The 17132-nt window shown below is 31.5% G+C and overlaps 2 protein-coding genes across 4 annotated transcripts in view; one reads left to right on the plus strand and one right to left on the minus strand.

Moving 5' to 3' along the window:
- The window catches only part of LOC116778154 (WD repeat-containing protein 47), a 42954-nt gene extending 30304 nt beyond the window's left edge, over positions 1 to 12650 (plus strand). For all 3 annotated transcript variants that reach the window (XM_032672065.2, XM_032672066.2, XM_032672067.2), the window contains 6 exons: positions 1679 to 1890; positions 5757 to 5934; positions 7329 to 7472; positions 7789 to 7947; positions 10062 to 10281; positions 10882 to 12650. In XM_032672065.2, the coding sequence (XP_032527956.1) occupies positions 1679 to 1890; positions 5757 to 5934; positions 7329 to 7472; positions 7789 to 7947; positions 10062 to 10281; positions 10882 to 11027 (1059 nt within the window). In that variant the 3' untranslated portion in view covers positions 11028 to 12650. The remainder of the gene's footprint in view (positions 1 to 1678; positions 1891 to 5756; positions 5935 to 7328; positions 7473 to 7788; positions 7948 to 10061; positions 10282 to 10881) is intronic.
- A 1879-nt stretch (positions 12651 to 14529) lies between these two features.
- LOC116777930 (uncharacterized) overlaps positions 14530 to 17132 on the minus strand; it is a 67341-nt gene continuing 64738 nt past the window's right edge. The window contains exon 10 of the mRNA XM_032671742.2: positions 14530 to 16278. Coding sequence (XP_032527633.1) covers positions 16214 to 16278 — 65 coding nt within the window. The 3' untranslated portion in view covers positions 14530 to 16213. The remainder of the gene's footprint in view (positions 16279 to 17132) is intronic.

The following is a 17132-nucleotide window of genomic DNA, read 5'->3' on the forward strand; positions in this document are numbered from 1 at the left end:
CTAGAATAATGTTCTTTCATTATATGTTAGCATTATTATACATTTGCGCACAGAAGTAAACAGAAAACTTGGTTTGAACAAAGACCATATATTAACTAACAAAAATATGTAATTTAAAATGTGGATTTTCGTATTAAAATATTTATATTTGTAATTTATTACAACATTAATTCAGAAAATGCATATTGAATAACTATTTAATTAAAAACTACTTTATCTTTAAAATATAAATTCAAATTTTATTACACCATGATTGAATTCCTCTGTAAAAAGAATTTCTGTACGAAAGCTCTCGGTTATTAGTAGTGAGATGAGGTTATAACCTTGTCATAATCCTCATAATGCAGTGACTACACCGTAGAGCTCTGAAATTTCAAACTGTATTGTGTATTTAATCAGTTCTCATCTCCTTTCTATAAATTCACAGTTCTCCCATAAGTATTCTAATAAAAATTAACTTATATCTAAAAATATATTGTATTTAAATGCGTTCTAAATAATTTTTATTGTTATTGTAATGTAATTCCGAATCCAACGATTCGTGTGGATCATAAATACTATCCGACACATTTTTCCACGTCTCCTGACATTCACATGTAGGTCATGACTGTCGTGAAATTAACGAAATTATTTACACGCCTTTTGTGGCCGACATGCACGTAATTCAAATTAATCAATAATCATATTTAAAATATATTCAACCCTAACAATTTTGAACTTGATCCTTTGATCATTTGATAATCCTCTGATAATTATCCAATGATAATTTTATTACAAAAATATATTATTTTATGTAAATCAAACCAAAATTATCTGTTGCTTTTTATATGTAACATGTATGTTTATATTTATATATAAAAGTTTCAATATTTGGAGTCGAAATTTTTTTTTTATATTCTCGTGTTTGTTTGAAAGACGTTTCGATAAACCAAAGAAATTTGTATTTCAATACTTTCTACTTATTATTATGGTAAAACGAAGTTTGCGTCAATTTTCTTTATTAAGTATTTCTCTATAGCAAATGCCTGGCATTTAGTGGCAATTTATTTGAAAGAAACAAGTTTCTTATGTTACTTTTATTTTCATAATTTCATTAAAAAAAAGTGCTCGTATCATATAACTTAAAATAAAGCCTCCATATGATTTTGTCTTCGGCTTTTGTAGATAACGAAATAAAAGAAACGTTGATGTCTTTGATATATACATAGTTAAATTCCTTTAAAATAATAATAAATCCTCCACGAATGAGTTTGAAGTTAAGCTAGAGAAGTTTTGTTAATATAATCCGCATTGACTATTGTTCACTGTTTACATTAGATATGTTAATGATGTCTTCAATGTAGAAAGTTGGGCATTTTAAGTTCTTATTTAGAACCCAGGTAACTTTTCCTAAACGTATAAGATAGAACGTAAGATACATATAATAATATATTAATATGACATATACTTATATATTAAATTCATTTGAACTACACCACTTACACTTACACATATATTATGTGTGTTTTAACTAATATACGTTTTGTAGATATTTATATATAGTATAAATATTTATGTATAGTGCCACATGGCACTATACATAAACATACATATGTTCGGTGAGGATTATTTTTTATTCATATGAGTCATGTCACTCTCACAATGGCTATAGAAACAAATAACGTTACGGTATTCACAGGCGCCAAGCAGGAACGGTAGTCAGAGTGCGCTTGGCACTCCAGCCGTTGCGGAAGTGAACGGCTCCCGGCCGACCTTCAAGCCAGTGACAGTGCTAGAAGATCTACAGGCAGTGCGTTGTGCTGAATTCCATCCCGGCGGCAGATTGTACGCTGTGGGCTCCAACACCAAGACGCTCAGGATATGCAGCTATCCCAAGATCGATGATGTCAAGTGAGCAGTTTTTTGTTTTATTTCGTAAACATTTCGTTATTAAAATATTTGTTTGTAGGTTTTTCTACAGATTGCCTTATATAAGTAAAGAAGCAAAATAATACAAACGCCTGCATTCCTATCTTAATAAAAAATAAAGGAAGACATTTTTTTTGCTACCGGTTCTTAACGACATAATTTGAAAAAATTTGCAGTATATAGAAATTTTTAAAGGTACATTTATTAAAATTCATATTTAAGTTCTTTTTCATATTTGCATTAAACTGTTACGAATGTATAACATTTAGTCTTTCTATAAATAGTTGTACCGGTTTTCATAATGAAATGACAATCGTGTCATCTGCTTTGAGAGGTGTGCAGTCCTTTTTTGGTTATAAGTATTATTTTTTATCGGCATATGCTTTTGGTGCCAGGGGCAAGTTCTACAACTTTGTGAGAGTTTATAAGGTTTATTTTACTTGTAATTTTCCTCGCATGTAATCAGTCCAGATTTCAAATAAAACTTGACATAAGATGTTCGCAAAATGTTGGCAATGTAACCTTTGTCTGTCGTTCAAGAGCGACCCTGGTCAAGACTGGCTCCGGCAGCCTTTCCCAATTCACGTCCGTGCCTTGTACGTCGATGCCCTTATAGCTGATGTAACTTAGCCGTCGTATTATTGCTATTATTGTCAATTACATTTGTTGGGTATCGATTTCTTGAAGTTTTTGCTATTAATATAAATTATGTTCTAGAGTTTCGGTAATATTAATATCCCTTTGTTTAAATTTGACAAGTATTAAGAATCTATTACGGCAAAAAGGGGTATTTTTAAAAAAGCTTGTGGACTTCATTACAGTCATAGGAATGTTGCAAATAATAACTTGATTAATGTTTGACAGAAGTTTTGAAGGAACAATTCAAAAACAAATCCAATAGTTGGGATAACGGTGATTCAAATGTCGTTCCTCAGGCCTTAGTTAAATCTTTGTTGAATCATAAAATGTATAATATGAATTAAGTTACAAAAAGAATGAGGCATGTTATAGTATTACATTTAAAATTATACTCCTCCAAATTTGATATTATGTGTGAAACATTACGGTCGGCGAACACGTCACTTTTGATCTCATCGACAGTAGCGTCTGATGTATACATCGATAGGTAACTAAATGAATTTAATGTGAACGACCTGATATTACGAATCGTATATTCATATTAGGACTACGGTGCCAGTGCCCCCACTCTTGCAAACCCAAAAAGGATTTGGTGTTTCTGTTACATTATTTGGTTTGAAAGTTTACGATAACCTCTCTAGTTATTATATATTTTATAATCTTTATAATACACATCTTATTTGAAAATTAAAATTCGTTTTTTTTTTTGTTTCATACAAATTGAGTAATCAACGTTGTTTTTGATTAAGGTTAATGATACAATATACATTGTGTATATTTTGTTCAGATTTATTTCGACTTTATCAAGTTTTTGAATAGGGATATTTTTAAAATTAATGAAAGTAAAATAAATATCTCACAGATCAATGAGAAATAAGGCTAATCAAAAATGTCTTATATAAATATGTAATCAAAACTGAGAAGGAATGACTTTTATTATGATGGAATATACATAACTATTGAAAATGTCGTAGATTTTTTTTTATTCTCTCTAAATCTTTATCAATTAAATTCTCATGATGACGATAAGTTACTATTTATAACATTGTTGAGCTCACAATCCTCGGCTGTACATGTATGTATGTTGCTTGTTTAGCGCTAGAAAGCGTATCGTTGTTTTACCAGTGCGCAGAGCTTGTTATATTGGACAATTTGTAATTTTCTTATTGTGAACCTACACAGTTTTATTGATTCAAGCTTGTTTATTTTCTATTTCAGTTCATAATGTTTTTATTACATACAACTTACAAATTGATTTCTTTTAATATTTTTAAATGATGTAACCTCCAACTGATGTTATATGAAAGATGCTGTTTCACAACAGCAATTGAGTGTGACAAATGGCACGAATAGCACATGTACATTACAAGAACATGGTTATGGTGTTATAGAACGGTTATAGAAAAAGCTTTCTTATGAGTCATGAATTGGGCAAGCAACGCGCGGAGCATGTTAAACACGTTGAAAGTGATGGCTGTAGTTATTACTGCACACCTAACGATAAGTCGTGAAAATCCACTAGTTATATTTAAATCTAAGGAGATGATTCGAGCTCTATTATGTTATATTTCTATCTTTTTTATATTGTGTATTGAAATATTATGTTTTATTATATAGCTGTATATTATATAATAATCATATATCCTATCTAATAAACGAAATCGAACACATTGATTTCTCACGTAGCACTTACGTTAACTGTTTTGTACAATAACTGATAGTCTATTAATATAATTTATAATTTTGAATGAACTGTAACGATTTAAATGAGAGTCATATATTTTTGAGATATCTCTGAAAAATATATAAGTTATTTAAAATATAAAGAAAGATATTAATTCCATATAACAAAGCTAGCATCGTATAATAATTATTTGTCCTGAATATTTTAGCTTCTTATAAAGGGAATAATAATGGAATTGAATTCCACAAATATTTTTGCTCCCAAAATTAAATATTGACAGCTCTCGTTATGGGGGATTTGGGAGAATTTGGAAATATAGACGTCTACATAATGGAAGTTATGACGAACTCGAATCAACAAAGCATTTTTATTTGAAACTGGATCTTCTGTATTTTATTTTGTTTAAATGCTAATGCTACATTCGCATTGTATACGAAGTTATAATGAAGACATATTTATTTAGACAAAAGTTGACTGTTTATTCTTCCAATATTCAATTGTCTGACTCGCTATCCGTTACTTAGTGGAATGGTTATTGACTTATGTGACCGCTTCATAGCACACATCATAGCTTAGCATTAAAATAATTCTCGTGTGTAATTTCGCTTATTCACCGTCGTTATGGACAATTTTCTTAAAGTGAAATAATATCATATATTGCAAGGCATAAGGATAAAAGTTATTGAACGTTAGTTTACAGCATGATCATAATATTTCATTTTAAGCTATTGCATTATCGTACTTAGAATCTTTGGTTATTATACACAGTTTATTTTTCTAGAAGTTCATTATTATATGATTGATATATATGTAACGTTAGAACTTATTAGGTAAGTATGTAATTTATTATTTTTAATGAACCACGGTCTGGCGGGTTTTGCTCTTCGTAAGGGTTCATTCTATTGTTTATAATTACTTAATTTTGAATTCCTATTCATATTCCTGTACCATCATATCTCTTTTGTTATTCAGTATTAACACTTGAACTGAGATGTCTCATAATCATTAGTACTCTTGAAAACCCACTTCGTAACTTTTGCTAAAAGGAGAACACATTTTATAAAATATTTCGCTCCAACAAATAGTAATTTGTCTTATACCGCAAGTAATCATAGTTACAGCAACACTAGTAGCTCGCTATTAAGTTAATAGCAATAATAAAACATCAGACAATTGTGATAAGCTAGATACTTGTACTTCTTTAATGAAACCTGTGTAGCGCATGTTTTCACCAGATCGTGGAGATGTTAATAGTTCGTCAGCCTTTCTTTCAGATCGATGCAATTGTTCCAGATGTCGTTCTTTCTTTGTTAATTAAATACAGTTAATATGCATCATTATGACAAATTCTAAATAAACAGTTGTTGAAGCACAATGCAAATAAATGTATATAAATGTCCTATATATGTATATATATTAAAAAGAGGGTTTTGATGCAATATTACAATCTTGGTAGCCACACAGTACGGTAGTAATGATAGATCGTGTTTAAAATTATTCAAGTTATTATAAATCTTCCCCACAGAGACAATAGTTCACCGACAGCGCCAACTGTGCTGCTAAAACGCACTAAGCACCATAAAGGTAGCATCTATTGTCTGGCCTGGAGCCCGGCCGGAGATCTTCTAGCCACCGGTTCCAATGACAAGACAGTTAAGCTCATGAGATTCAATAGCCACACCTGCAACCTGGAGGGACAGGAGGTGAGAAGGCGACGTGCATTATTTATTTGAATACGCAACCAATGTTGTATAGTATAAAAGTCTAACAGGTAAAATTTGTATACGGCACTTAAAGGCTTATTCAACATGCATGCAATTGACGACAGTAAAAGGGAACATTCTTTGTATGTTTTAACCTTTTGGAGCAAGAAATAACGGCATGGTGTATAAAAAAAATGAATTCAAGTTTAACAACAAAAAATCACCCACTGTAAATCATCACTCACATTAAAAAATATGATATTAAGATTTAACAAAATTGTCCTCAAATATTCTATAAATATATTATTAAAGTCGGTAAAGCTTTTGATGGTTTAACTCGTTCATCCTAATCAGTGCTGAAAATTTGATCAAAACAGATAGACATTGTCCATAATTTAATGTGTACGTTGTGTGAAACACGAATGGCTGTCTGGATTGAACGTACTCAAAAATAAAACGCAACTGAGGAATGTATTTCAGTTATAATTATAAATTGTAACACTTCCCGCTTGTACCGTACCGAGTGACATTACATGTTTACATGAATTACTAATAAATGTATGTCGAATGTTTCCTTGACGAGATTTGTTTTGCATCATCCAAATTGTATAGAATAATTCTTCAGGTGTTTTTAGTTTTTCAAAGGAAGTTATTATAAATCGCACGTAACATTTTATTTCATATGTTGTTCCAAGTCTAGTGTTTAGATTACTCCAGTGCCAAAAAAAAATTAACGAGATATTTTGAGTTATGTAAACTAAAATGTAAAAGCTTTAAACTTGTAATACGCAAACAAAAAGTCAAATCAAATGTTCTTAGTTATTTAGGAATTGGCATAAGGATTACATACAATGCGTGATTCACTTGTACCTACGATTTTTAAAATCACTCAAACGTCACGACCTTAACGTAGCATCGTGTTGTCAACAAGATACATAAAAACATAAGCCAATTATAAAAATCAATGTTAGACTTGACTCAAATAACGAGTGACCAAATGCAGACGGAATTCTTAGTACATGTCATCATACTTTTTGTAATCGAAATAAGCTATAATATAAATAAGTTAGAGTAAATAGCGTCCTTTCTTAATGAGATAAGATATCTTTCTAGTTAGTGTGTATGTCATCTAGACGTGGGTTGATTGTTGGATGTTCGCATCGCTTCAACATTATCTAAATTGGTTTTTTCCAACGACGATGTCACGTTATGCAAGCCTTATTAAATTGTTGTTTAGTCAGAACGTATTTTGTATTTATTTTTCTCGTCTTTAATGACTGTTTATTAAGCTTTAGTTTATTATAAGTTTAAGATGATCGGAGTTTTCTTATGCTATTCATTGATCATTTTGAAAATGTGTTACTTTGAACAAATACTGATCACGTTCTTGGTAGGTTGAGCTGACTATGCATGACGGAACGGTCCGTGACGTGTGCTTCATAGAGGACACCTCAAACAAAACCAGCCTTCTCGTGAGTGGTGGCGCTGGGGACTGCAAGATATACGTAACAGATTGCGCTACCGGGAAGACTTTCCAGGTACGAAAGTGATTTCTATGTTTTTATAGGGCTTCAAGCAAGCAAATTGGTCATTAGCACCAGGTGTATTACCGCTTTAAAGAATATCAGGAGTTAGTTGAAATAGGGAGATAAGTATAGTACTAGCTTCCAGCACTCCCACACGTCAAACTTAACGCACCTGTGCCGGCTACATCACTTGGCTAAGTGCTAGTTAATATAGATGAACAATATTACAATCTAGATCATCACATAAGATGTTTTGCTGTTGTCTAAATTTTTATTTGATTTGTAAGTACTCATTACATAAAGAGATTTTGCTTTTTACTACGACCAGGCGCTGAGCGGTCATTCCGGGCACGTGCTGTCTCTATACAGTTGGGGTGGAGCTTTGTTCGTGTCAGGGAGTCAGGATAGGAGCGTCCGTTTCTGGGATCTGAGAACAGCTGGTTGCGTCAACGTGATCGCACCCCCGCCAGCCGGACAGCATGCGAAGGTATCACCAAAGACATGATTACATTAAATTGAAAACAAAAATATTATATCAGTTGTATTCACGATTGAAATTATCTGTCCAAAATGGTCATGTCATTAAAAACTAGTAGCTTCCTCTATTTTTTACAGCCTTATAGTATTTTATATGGGTAATAATTATACGTTTCAATATCCTAAACTGACAATTATAATATAGCGTTTAGATTGGCTTTGATTACAATTGTTCTTATGTCTTTTGCGAATTACGAAACGTAATACAATATCCAATATTATAATATAATTTGATTAAAGTGTCATCCTTCGAAAATTCAATATACCTTCATAATATTTTTATCAAAAAGTTAGATATTTAAAAAAAAAAGTGAACTTAAATTGAAAAGATTTTATCTTCAGAGTTCAGTAGGGTATTATGGCATAAGTTCAGCTAATTCGTTTCAACGATAACAAAAACATTTTTCATGTTATGGGGCTGTAAATAACTTCAAGACATAACTCATCACAATGAAACCGACGAAAGTTTAAACACTGAATTAAAATCCATATCTATATATCTAAGCATCGGTCTAATATTCAAAATCTATTATAGGGTTCTGAACACTTGCGTAGTTTGAAATTACTTTGATGTATTTTATATAAAAAAATATATAAATATGTTAATGTCATAGGTTCGGATCGAGCCATTAAATTTGTTTTATGGATCTATAAAATTTAAATTGACCTGCAATAACATTTAATGCAATAAAGATAGAAGGTCACCAGTTATTTTAATATGTAATTAGTAGACAATTTTTTTTTTTTAAAGACAAAAAATAAAATGTATTTATAGAGTTATGCTCGATATCCAAGCTTAGCCAAGCATTGTGCTTTCAAAATGCTTGCCATTATTCCCAAAAACTTGGTAAAATTTCCCAAATTGTTTGAATAACAATTTTTTTATAGCGAAGTCTTTGATGTCTTGAGAGATGTAGGGAGATATCTCGTCAGCATCTTTTTATTGCCGCTGAGATGACGTCCTCGATATAAATCAATCACGAAAATACCGTCATACGGCTAACATAAATTCAGATTCGGAAAATTGAAAATCCAATTGTTACATGTTATTTAAGGACTGGCTGTGAAATATTCACTCGTTCATTTTGTATTGTAACTTAAAATAGTAGTGAAGGTTTTTTTTTTAATTCGCTTTTGTATTATGAGAATCATATGCCTATAAATATATACCTCACCTGACGTGTTTTATATGAATACAAAAATAAAAACTCTTCCTGGATGTATTCCATAATTTTTCCTGCAATATTGCTGCGTAAACAGAATTTTTACTTGAAAGCAATAGATTTGTAAGGTTGGCATAATTTTAGTTTATTCGGGGAGTTATAATGTCTATGGAAGTTAACATAAATATAAGTGACTCGCTTTCGCCTGCGACTCCGTTCGCGTTCAATAAACATTAAGCAAACCTTTAAGTACAACACGCTATTATATCTCTCTAGTTTTAGATAAAAACGATAACAATTAGATCTTAATTTTGTATGCAGAAGCACTCTGCGGTACCAATAACTTTATAATAATGTTTACATAAACTTTTTTAATAAATTTGTCATTGAGAATCCATTTTTCATAGTAATAGTGAGATGGAATAAGTCTATAGAAAACTGAAAGGATTCCTCGAATTGTTCTTTGTATTTGATAAAATTAATATCCGTAAACCAACAAATAATCTCGTATGTCAGTATGGATCGTCAAAATATTTATTTAGTATTAAAAAATAACTGTTCGCTTTTCCTTATAATCTAAATTTTTTTACCTCTCAACGTCTTAACTCGTACGTACATCTGGATAACTTTGTCCCTATCTATTATCTTGAAAACACCTCGCTGCAAACTGTACTACATAAAGTAGATCTAAAAGACGTTTACTGATAGCGAATATAAACTATCTCCTAGTCGCAAGTAATTGAAACATTCGAGTCTGAAAGATATGAAATCGTTCATTTTCTACGTGAAATTATGTTTTCGTTTAACCTTATGGTCTATTTAAATCAAGTTTGATCGAATGTCATATAAGCATTTTATATAGTTATGTATATATGTATATGTGTGTGTGTGTGTGTGTCAGGGGTCAGCTGTCGCGTCTCTGGCAGTGGATCCGAGTGGTCGTCTCCTAGTATCTGGTCACGAAGATGGCTGGTGTGGTCTACACGACGTGCGCGGCTCTCGTTCCTTGCAGCGGTTCTCGCCTCACGCGGGCGATGTACGATCAGTTCGTTTCTCACCCGGAGCTTACTATTTACTGACAGCTGGATACGACGGACGTGTAGTACTTACAGATCTTCAAGGTAATTATAGCTATATCTTTAATATATTCGTCGGGATGTTTAAGGAACAGCCTTTACCGATGTGTTCAACTCGTAAATTTAAATTTAATTACTTGTCTAGGTAATTAATATGATATATCTTTTACTGAGATCTGGTTTCGATAACAAAAGTTACGCTTGTAGTATTACAAAGATATTAATTGTTTTCCATTTTAAACTGTTACGGCTTTAGTTATTTAACAACGCTGAAGTCGAATTTCAATCAAAAGTCTCACAGTGGCGTGGCGCGGGTTGGTTTCTATTGAAATTAATCCAACACAAATCATAGTACACTAGCACTACCACTGTACAATCATTGACTTTCCAGCGCCGTCTGTCTCGTGATGATAAGCCGACAGTGTTATTGATGCTTGGTCATGAACAGAGCTGTATATGTTTGTCGTTGTACGTGTATTATATTGAAGCAGAATTTAATGTTAAACACGAACTGTTTTAATGTTTTCATTACTATTTTTTTTTGTATGGATTGTAACAGTTAAGTTAAGAATTCTTCTCTCATTATATGTATATATGTTCAAGTCATGTTCAGTACGGTGTGGTTGATGTGTGTGATGTGTTTAGGTGACCTCACGTGCGCACTTCCTAGCGTACCAGTGGCTCGTCACCCGGACAAAGTGATCTCAGCTCGCTGGCATCCCGATGACTTCTCATTCCTTTCAACGTCAGCTGATAAGACAGCTGTTCTATGGACCATACCGCCACTATAGATCGTATTACGTCGTATATCACCGTATACCGCGGATTTGATTGCTTCGACTTGGTGTGACACCACACTCGGGTTCGAATCTCGAATAAATGGTACCTACTATTTGTCTCCCCTCCTAATTTACGCTCCGCCGTGTCCGATACGTGTCCCGGGGCGTATATCATACCCTATACGTTGTATTCCTGTTTTATCGTGCTAAATAATCCGCCTTTTATATTTAGCGAGGAATTAAATGTTTTTGTCTTGAAAGATTTTAAACGATGTTGGTTAGTATCGGCTGTATTGTATATTATATCAATCAAGGTGATCGCAGCCCTGATGTTACGTGCTTTATTAATGTTGAGCTTTATAATCATTGTTATAAGTCACAAAATACATTGATGTCATAAAATTTTATATTTAACACTCATTTTCACCGTGAATCCTATTTATTTTACAAGTTTTAATCCATTTAATGTACTTACCGTTTTTCTAATGATAGATTAATGTCCGCGAAACACTAAGTGCTTTGTATCATTGTTAGTTCATAGCTTTAATGTAGCGAGTACTGTAAATGTAGCCGAGTAACAAAATTTCAGACATTCGTATGTTTTTCTGTGTAATGTACGAGTTTGTGTACGTTTAGTGGTTTTTATTAACACTCGAATTATATTATAGTATACCTACATTTATATTAAAGAATAACCGTATCCGATGTATCCGATGTTTACTAATAATTTTATAAAATAGTTTAATTAGATATCTTTTGTAGTACCAGGATTTATGTAAAACGTACGTTCTAATGTATTCCGTAAATATAATACGAAGGCCGCGCAATAGAATGCGGCAACACACCCTCGTACCAAGTACCCGGTATATAAGCTAACATATCCATTAAATTTTAAACCATACCCGTCTATATAAACCTGGTTGTAGATCGTTGCGTACGGTACGTAATATATAAGTCGATGTCGTAGTTTTATCACAACCGGTAATTAATTAAAAATTCAATTATTGGATGCAACAGCAACGTAAGTGTCACACGGCTCGGTTCTTAAGTGAATCACAGCAGTGTGATACGCTGTAGATAAATTAATGCACTTTTATATGTTGTTATAGATGTGAAAAATGTTTGTAACGTACAAGACAATGAACGAATGTATCGTTAAGTTAAAAGTTTGACTGAATTATGTAAATGCTTTAATTGGACATAATAACAGCGCTCTCAAGGCTTCGGGTGTATTTGCTTTGAAAAAAAAAATTGTCATTATATATTTTAATATTTATTATTTCTTTATATATATATATTAAAATCTGAAAGATTACGACGCGGTCGCCGCGGTGGGTGACTGAGTATCAAATAACTCCTCATTTTAAATGGGATAGCACAAATATGTATTAGTTAATTAAGTTCATAATATCAGACTCTGCACAAATAAAATGACATTGAACAAACATAATATATTAAAAAAAATAAAAAATAACGCGCCTTAATATGTTATTATGTTTGTGCAAAGTCCTCGTCTACGAGTCAACGGTAAATGTTTTATTTTCTAGGTGGAGTCGAAGCTAACTCTAGTTTTGGTTACATTTAAATCGAATTTTCCTTAACAATGTATCGACCTAATATAATCTTGTATTGACAGACTTGTTTTATTTGTTTCCCTTTTATTGCTCGGCCGTGAAGTGAATCTGTTCAGTGTGCATGACGCGGACTGCCTCATAGAACATTGAAGACAAAGGACTTTAACAGTAATGTTCTAACAATAACATATTTTTATCGAATAATTGTTGTCATAACATAATAAGATAGAAAATATATAGTTATAATGTCTCGGTATTATATAGTTTTAAATTGCTTTGACATTAGTACGTATAATAAAAACAAAAATTTTCACAATTATTACTGAACCACGAATATTTGACTTAAACTCTGTCTCGTGAAATGAAGGAAAAGCCAACATAAAGTATTGTCGTATGATTTGATATTTACTCTGTAGAATACATAAAACTATCTCATAGAATTTTAGCCGAAACCCTCGTAAGAAAACCAGTGATTTATCGCTGGTCATATATACCCACCGTTTTTTTGTCATGCAATGATAAGAATATTAAGAATTTAAAAAAAAATTAATACGCGAGATGTATAAGAAAAAAAAAAAAACAAATTTGCATTTCGTTCGATCCTTTGTCACCACTTACGAGAGACTTGTATTTTTTCCAAACACGTCGAAAAAAGTTAAATTTTTGTGGCAAAATAAGATCTCAGTTTATAGTATTTCTTAATTAACAAAACTTTGATCTTTGCAGTTTGCCGATGTAACTTTGTTAACTCCTACCTGTAAAGTACTAATGCGACAGATTGAAGTTCATAATAAGTTTGTTTTAAGTTCAAGGCTTAGAGGAATGCTTGGTCTGCGTTTGTTATATTATAAATATTATTCTATATCACTGTTTGCATAACAACTAACAAAATAGTGTTTGTATACTGAGAATGCCAGCGCGTAGGTGCTTTTTGCAATGTTTTTTGCAAGACTTGCCGTTTTAATACAATATGTATACCTAACACAACAAACAATCCTTTCTAATATTGTAATGGAATGAGCGAAGAGCGAATATATTATGAAAATCGTTTATTTATTTGTACAATGTTCCAGTTAGACGTATAGCCGGTGGGTATGTTTTAGAACGGGGAACAATGTTATTTAATTGAACATTCGAGCATTTCAAGAAATAATTCTAAAATACTCCAAAATTGACATCGAGTAAACGTGTCAGTAAGAATTATTTTACCTGAAATATACTAAAATTAAATTTTGAAAGTTTGATTAATATATTCCACTTGTACGAAATAAAAAACAAATGAGCTATAAACTATTTATTCTGTTTTTAATGTGGTTACAGATACACACGTATTATCTAAAGGATACATCCAACATTTTTGCTTATAACATTGATAATTTTGACACATTAATATTATCATTCACATAGAATAGTATGTATTAAATTTTACATAGAAAACATTTTTTTTTTATTTGGCAAAAGAATACAATGAGAAGCGAAAGTTTCAGTTCTTTTTAAATATCTATTTATTAACACAGAATTTAATTATCCTCGCTATTATAATATTATTTGATTACGAAATACAATTATAAGCAATAAAATAATATTATTTGCTTTAACAGACCGTAAATCTAAATGATATCATAGGAAATAGTCATTTATAATATAATTTTACTACCTCCATAAATAAACTCTGTTAGAAGTTAGACAACCATTTTAATTAAACTATATACGATATTGTTATAGTATTTCATAAAAGTTTTAATGCTATGTAGAAACTATAATAAACTAACAACACGAATATGACTTTGATCTGATTTATTTTATATAACCAGGCGCTGAGCCGGACACAGTATAAGTATTTACAAAACACATTTATTTTTTTAAATTAAAATTCACATGTTATTATAATATAAAGACTAAATTTATTTCGACAACTTTCCTTTACCACTCGAGTACCCTGTTCTCTGGCAATACGATCGCCCTATACTTATTATTTTTTTTTTTTATATTTTACCCAAACACATAACATTTCACTAGTATTTGACTGCCCAGAGATACAATTTACACGGTACACATCCTGTGGTCCTTTATTTGGTCACCTTATAGTTATTTGAAATAAAATTATAGTACAAAGCTGATTTCTAATACGAAATTACTCCAAAAATAGTATTTAGAAAAGATTTATTATTTGTCACACATAGTCCCTCATCTTTTCTTCAAAAGAAGTAATCTACAAGTGACAGTGTGATAATGTTACTATAGAATTGTAAAAGCTTCGTGAAATATAATAAACGCAGAATAGTTTTTGTTTTTCTTTGCGGGCCCGTTTTTTTTAACCATTTTAAACGGCTAATTACCAACTGACACTATAAAGTTTCGAGTAAATTATATTTTATAAATTATATCAGTGTATTACAAAAAGCGGGGCCATGATATCAATATGTAATTCTACATATTAAAACTACAAAACAAACTTGGCCCGACTAAACGTCGTTTCCTTTAATTAATGCTTGTGCACACAGATGTCAGCACACAAGTCTCCCTTATCATGTTTGCATTAAGCTTGACAACTTTGTATGGCTTAAAAGCAAAGAAAATATCCGAGAGATTATGTTCTAGAGTCAAATATTTAAGCCTGATGGTGTTCTCTGATCAGCTATTTCAGTGATAAATAATAGCAATATATTTTTATAGAACAGGAGTGAGCAATTATTTTCTATACGATTGAACAGCTCCCGTCTCATAATTTACACTGTTAGGAAAAAAAGTTACCGCCTCTGTAAAAATAAACAACGAAATCACTCTACGTACATAGCTTTGTATTGATTAGGGAATAAATACAGCCATATATCAAAACATAAGGTATTGATGTCATAAATAATGGTGTCGGGATCGTGCCCATTCGAGCTGGCATTACGAAATAACATCTATTTATTATGATTACTTTGACTTTTATAAAAATGATGTTATGTAGGGTAAAAGATATAATGCAATTTATGTATTAAAATTGCGCCTGATTTATCTACCCAGCGTTGCATCGTTTTTGAGTGACGGATTGCCGATACCACTACAGTACCAAGCAACCTTCATTACTGTCAAATAATTAATTTGCTCTTAAAATATCATCAAGTTCTTAGGTCTAATTAATTAACTTTTAAAATGCAAGGATTTTACGTAGATTAAAGTTGTTTTTTCTAAAATAACCTACTTTAACATTTTTAACCATTAAATTTAAATTAGTCTTAAGTTCGATATTATTGTATGGTGGTAAATTTTTGTGATAAAGAAAGATAAATGAACTATAATATTTCAATGTGATTTGGGATTGTAAATTTTATATCAATTTTAAACAACTTCAGTTACATTTCGAAAAAAACACTTTAGCTAAAGTATATCGATGTTAAAAGGGGAAAATCAATTGAATTAGGCTATAATTTAGGTATATCGACTTTTAAGAACAAAACACGGGTCCGCTGTTAAGAAAATATTTCGATGAATTTTCTGTCACACGGTTAAAGTGTGTTTTGAGGGGAATTACAAATAAGAATCCTTGGTAGCGGGCGGCACCCCGACAGCGGACATCTTGCGTCGTTCGATGCGAGCTCGTGTCACCGGCCGGTGGTACTGCTCGCTGCGCCGCCGTCAGCGCTCTGGTGCAGGCGTCTCCGACTCCAGCTCCATCCACAGGGAGCTGATCACGCGCCGGTCTGCATCCCGACCATTATTACATATTACATATTAATGATAACTGAAGATTCTTATATGCTTCAATCATGAATATAGTACCAGATTTATAATTGACGTTACGGAATACACAGAGCTCACTTCTCATGGATGAAGGCGACAAAATTAATTGAAATGAATTATATATTGCTTATAAAAGTAATTTATTCTTTTTCTAAAAAAACATAGGGGTGAAGCCTACAAGATTTTTATAAGAAAAACATTAAAATGGAAACATTGAAAATATTCTTCTACGAAATCATGGTACCAACGCGTTTGGAATGACTTGTCAATATAAATTAAAGGTATCGGTTTGATTATATTATATTATTATATTAGTCCATTTAAATGCAAAGACTAAATGTGCAACGCAACAAAGCACGAATCGATAATTTTGATGATTTATAAACGTTTTATTCCAAAGACCGTTTTAAATTTTATTCTTGATGGCTGTCGTCTGTACAAAGTTTAGATTTTTAACAACTCTATCATAAAATTGAGTTTGACGGTTGCTATAAGAATTCTATCTCCGTTAAAGCCTTTTCTTAAGATTGTTTTATTCACATTAACTGAAAAATAGATTTGAGAATATAGGAGGTATTTTTTTATATATTAAAAAAATATTACACAGTTCAATATATATGTTTTATAGTCACATAATCACATACGGGTTTTATATAATTATGTGACATTACTAGGAATTTTTTCAACACTTTAAATTTATTAATTTGAATTGTGAATTGTGATTTTAATTTACATATGTACTTCGTTATGTCACACAATATGAAAAACTAAAATATTATTACAGAACTGATTTACTACTAGTAGAACGATTTCT

The sequence above is a fragment of the Danaus plexippus genome, chromosome Z (assembly GCF_018135715.1).
Source record: "Danaus plexippus chromosome Z, MEX_DaPlex, whole genome shotgun sequence".
NCBI lineage: Eukaryota > Metazoa > Arthropoda > Insecta > Lepidoptera > Nymphalidae > Danaus > Danaus plexippus.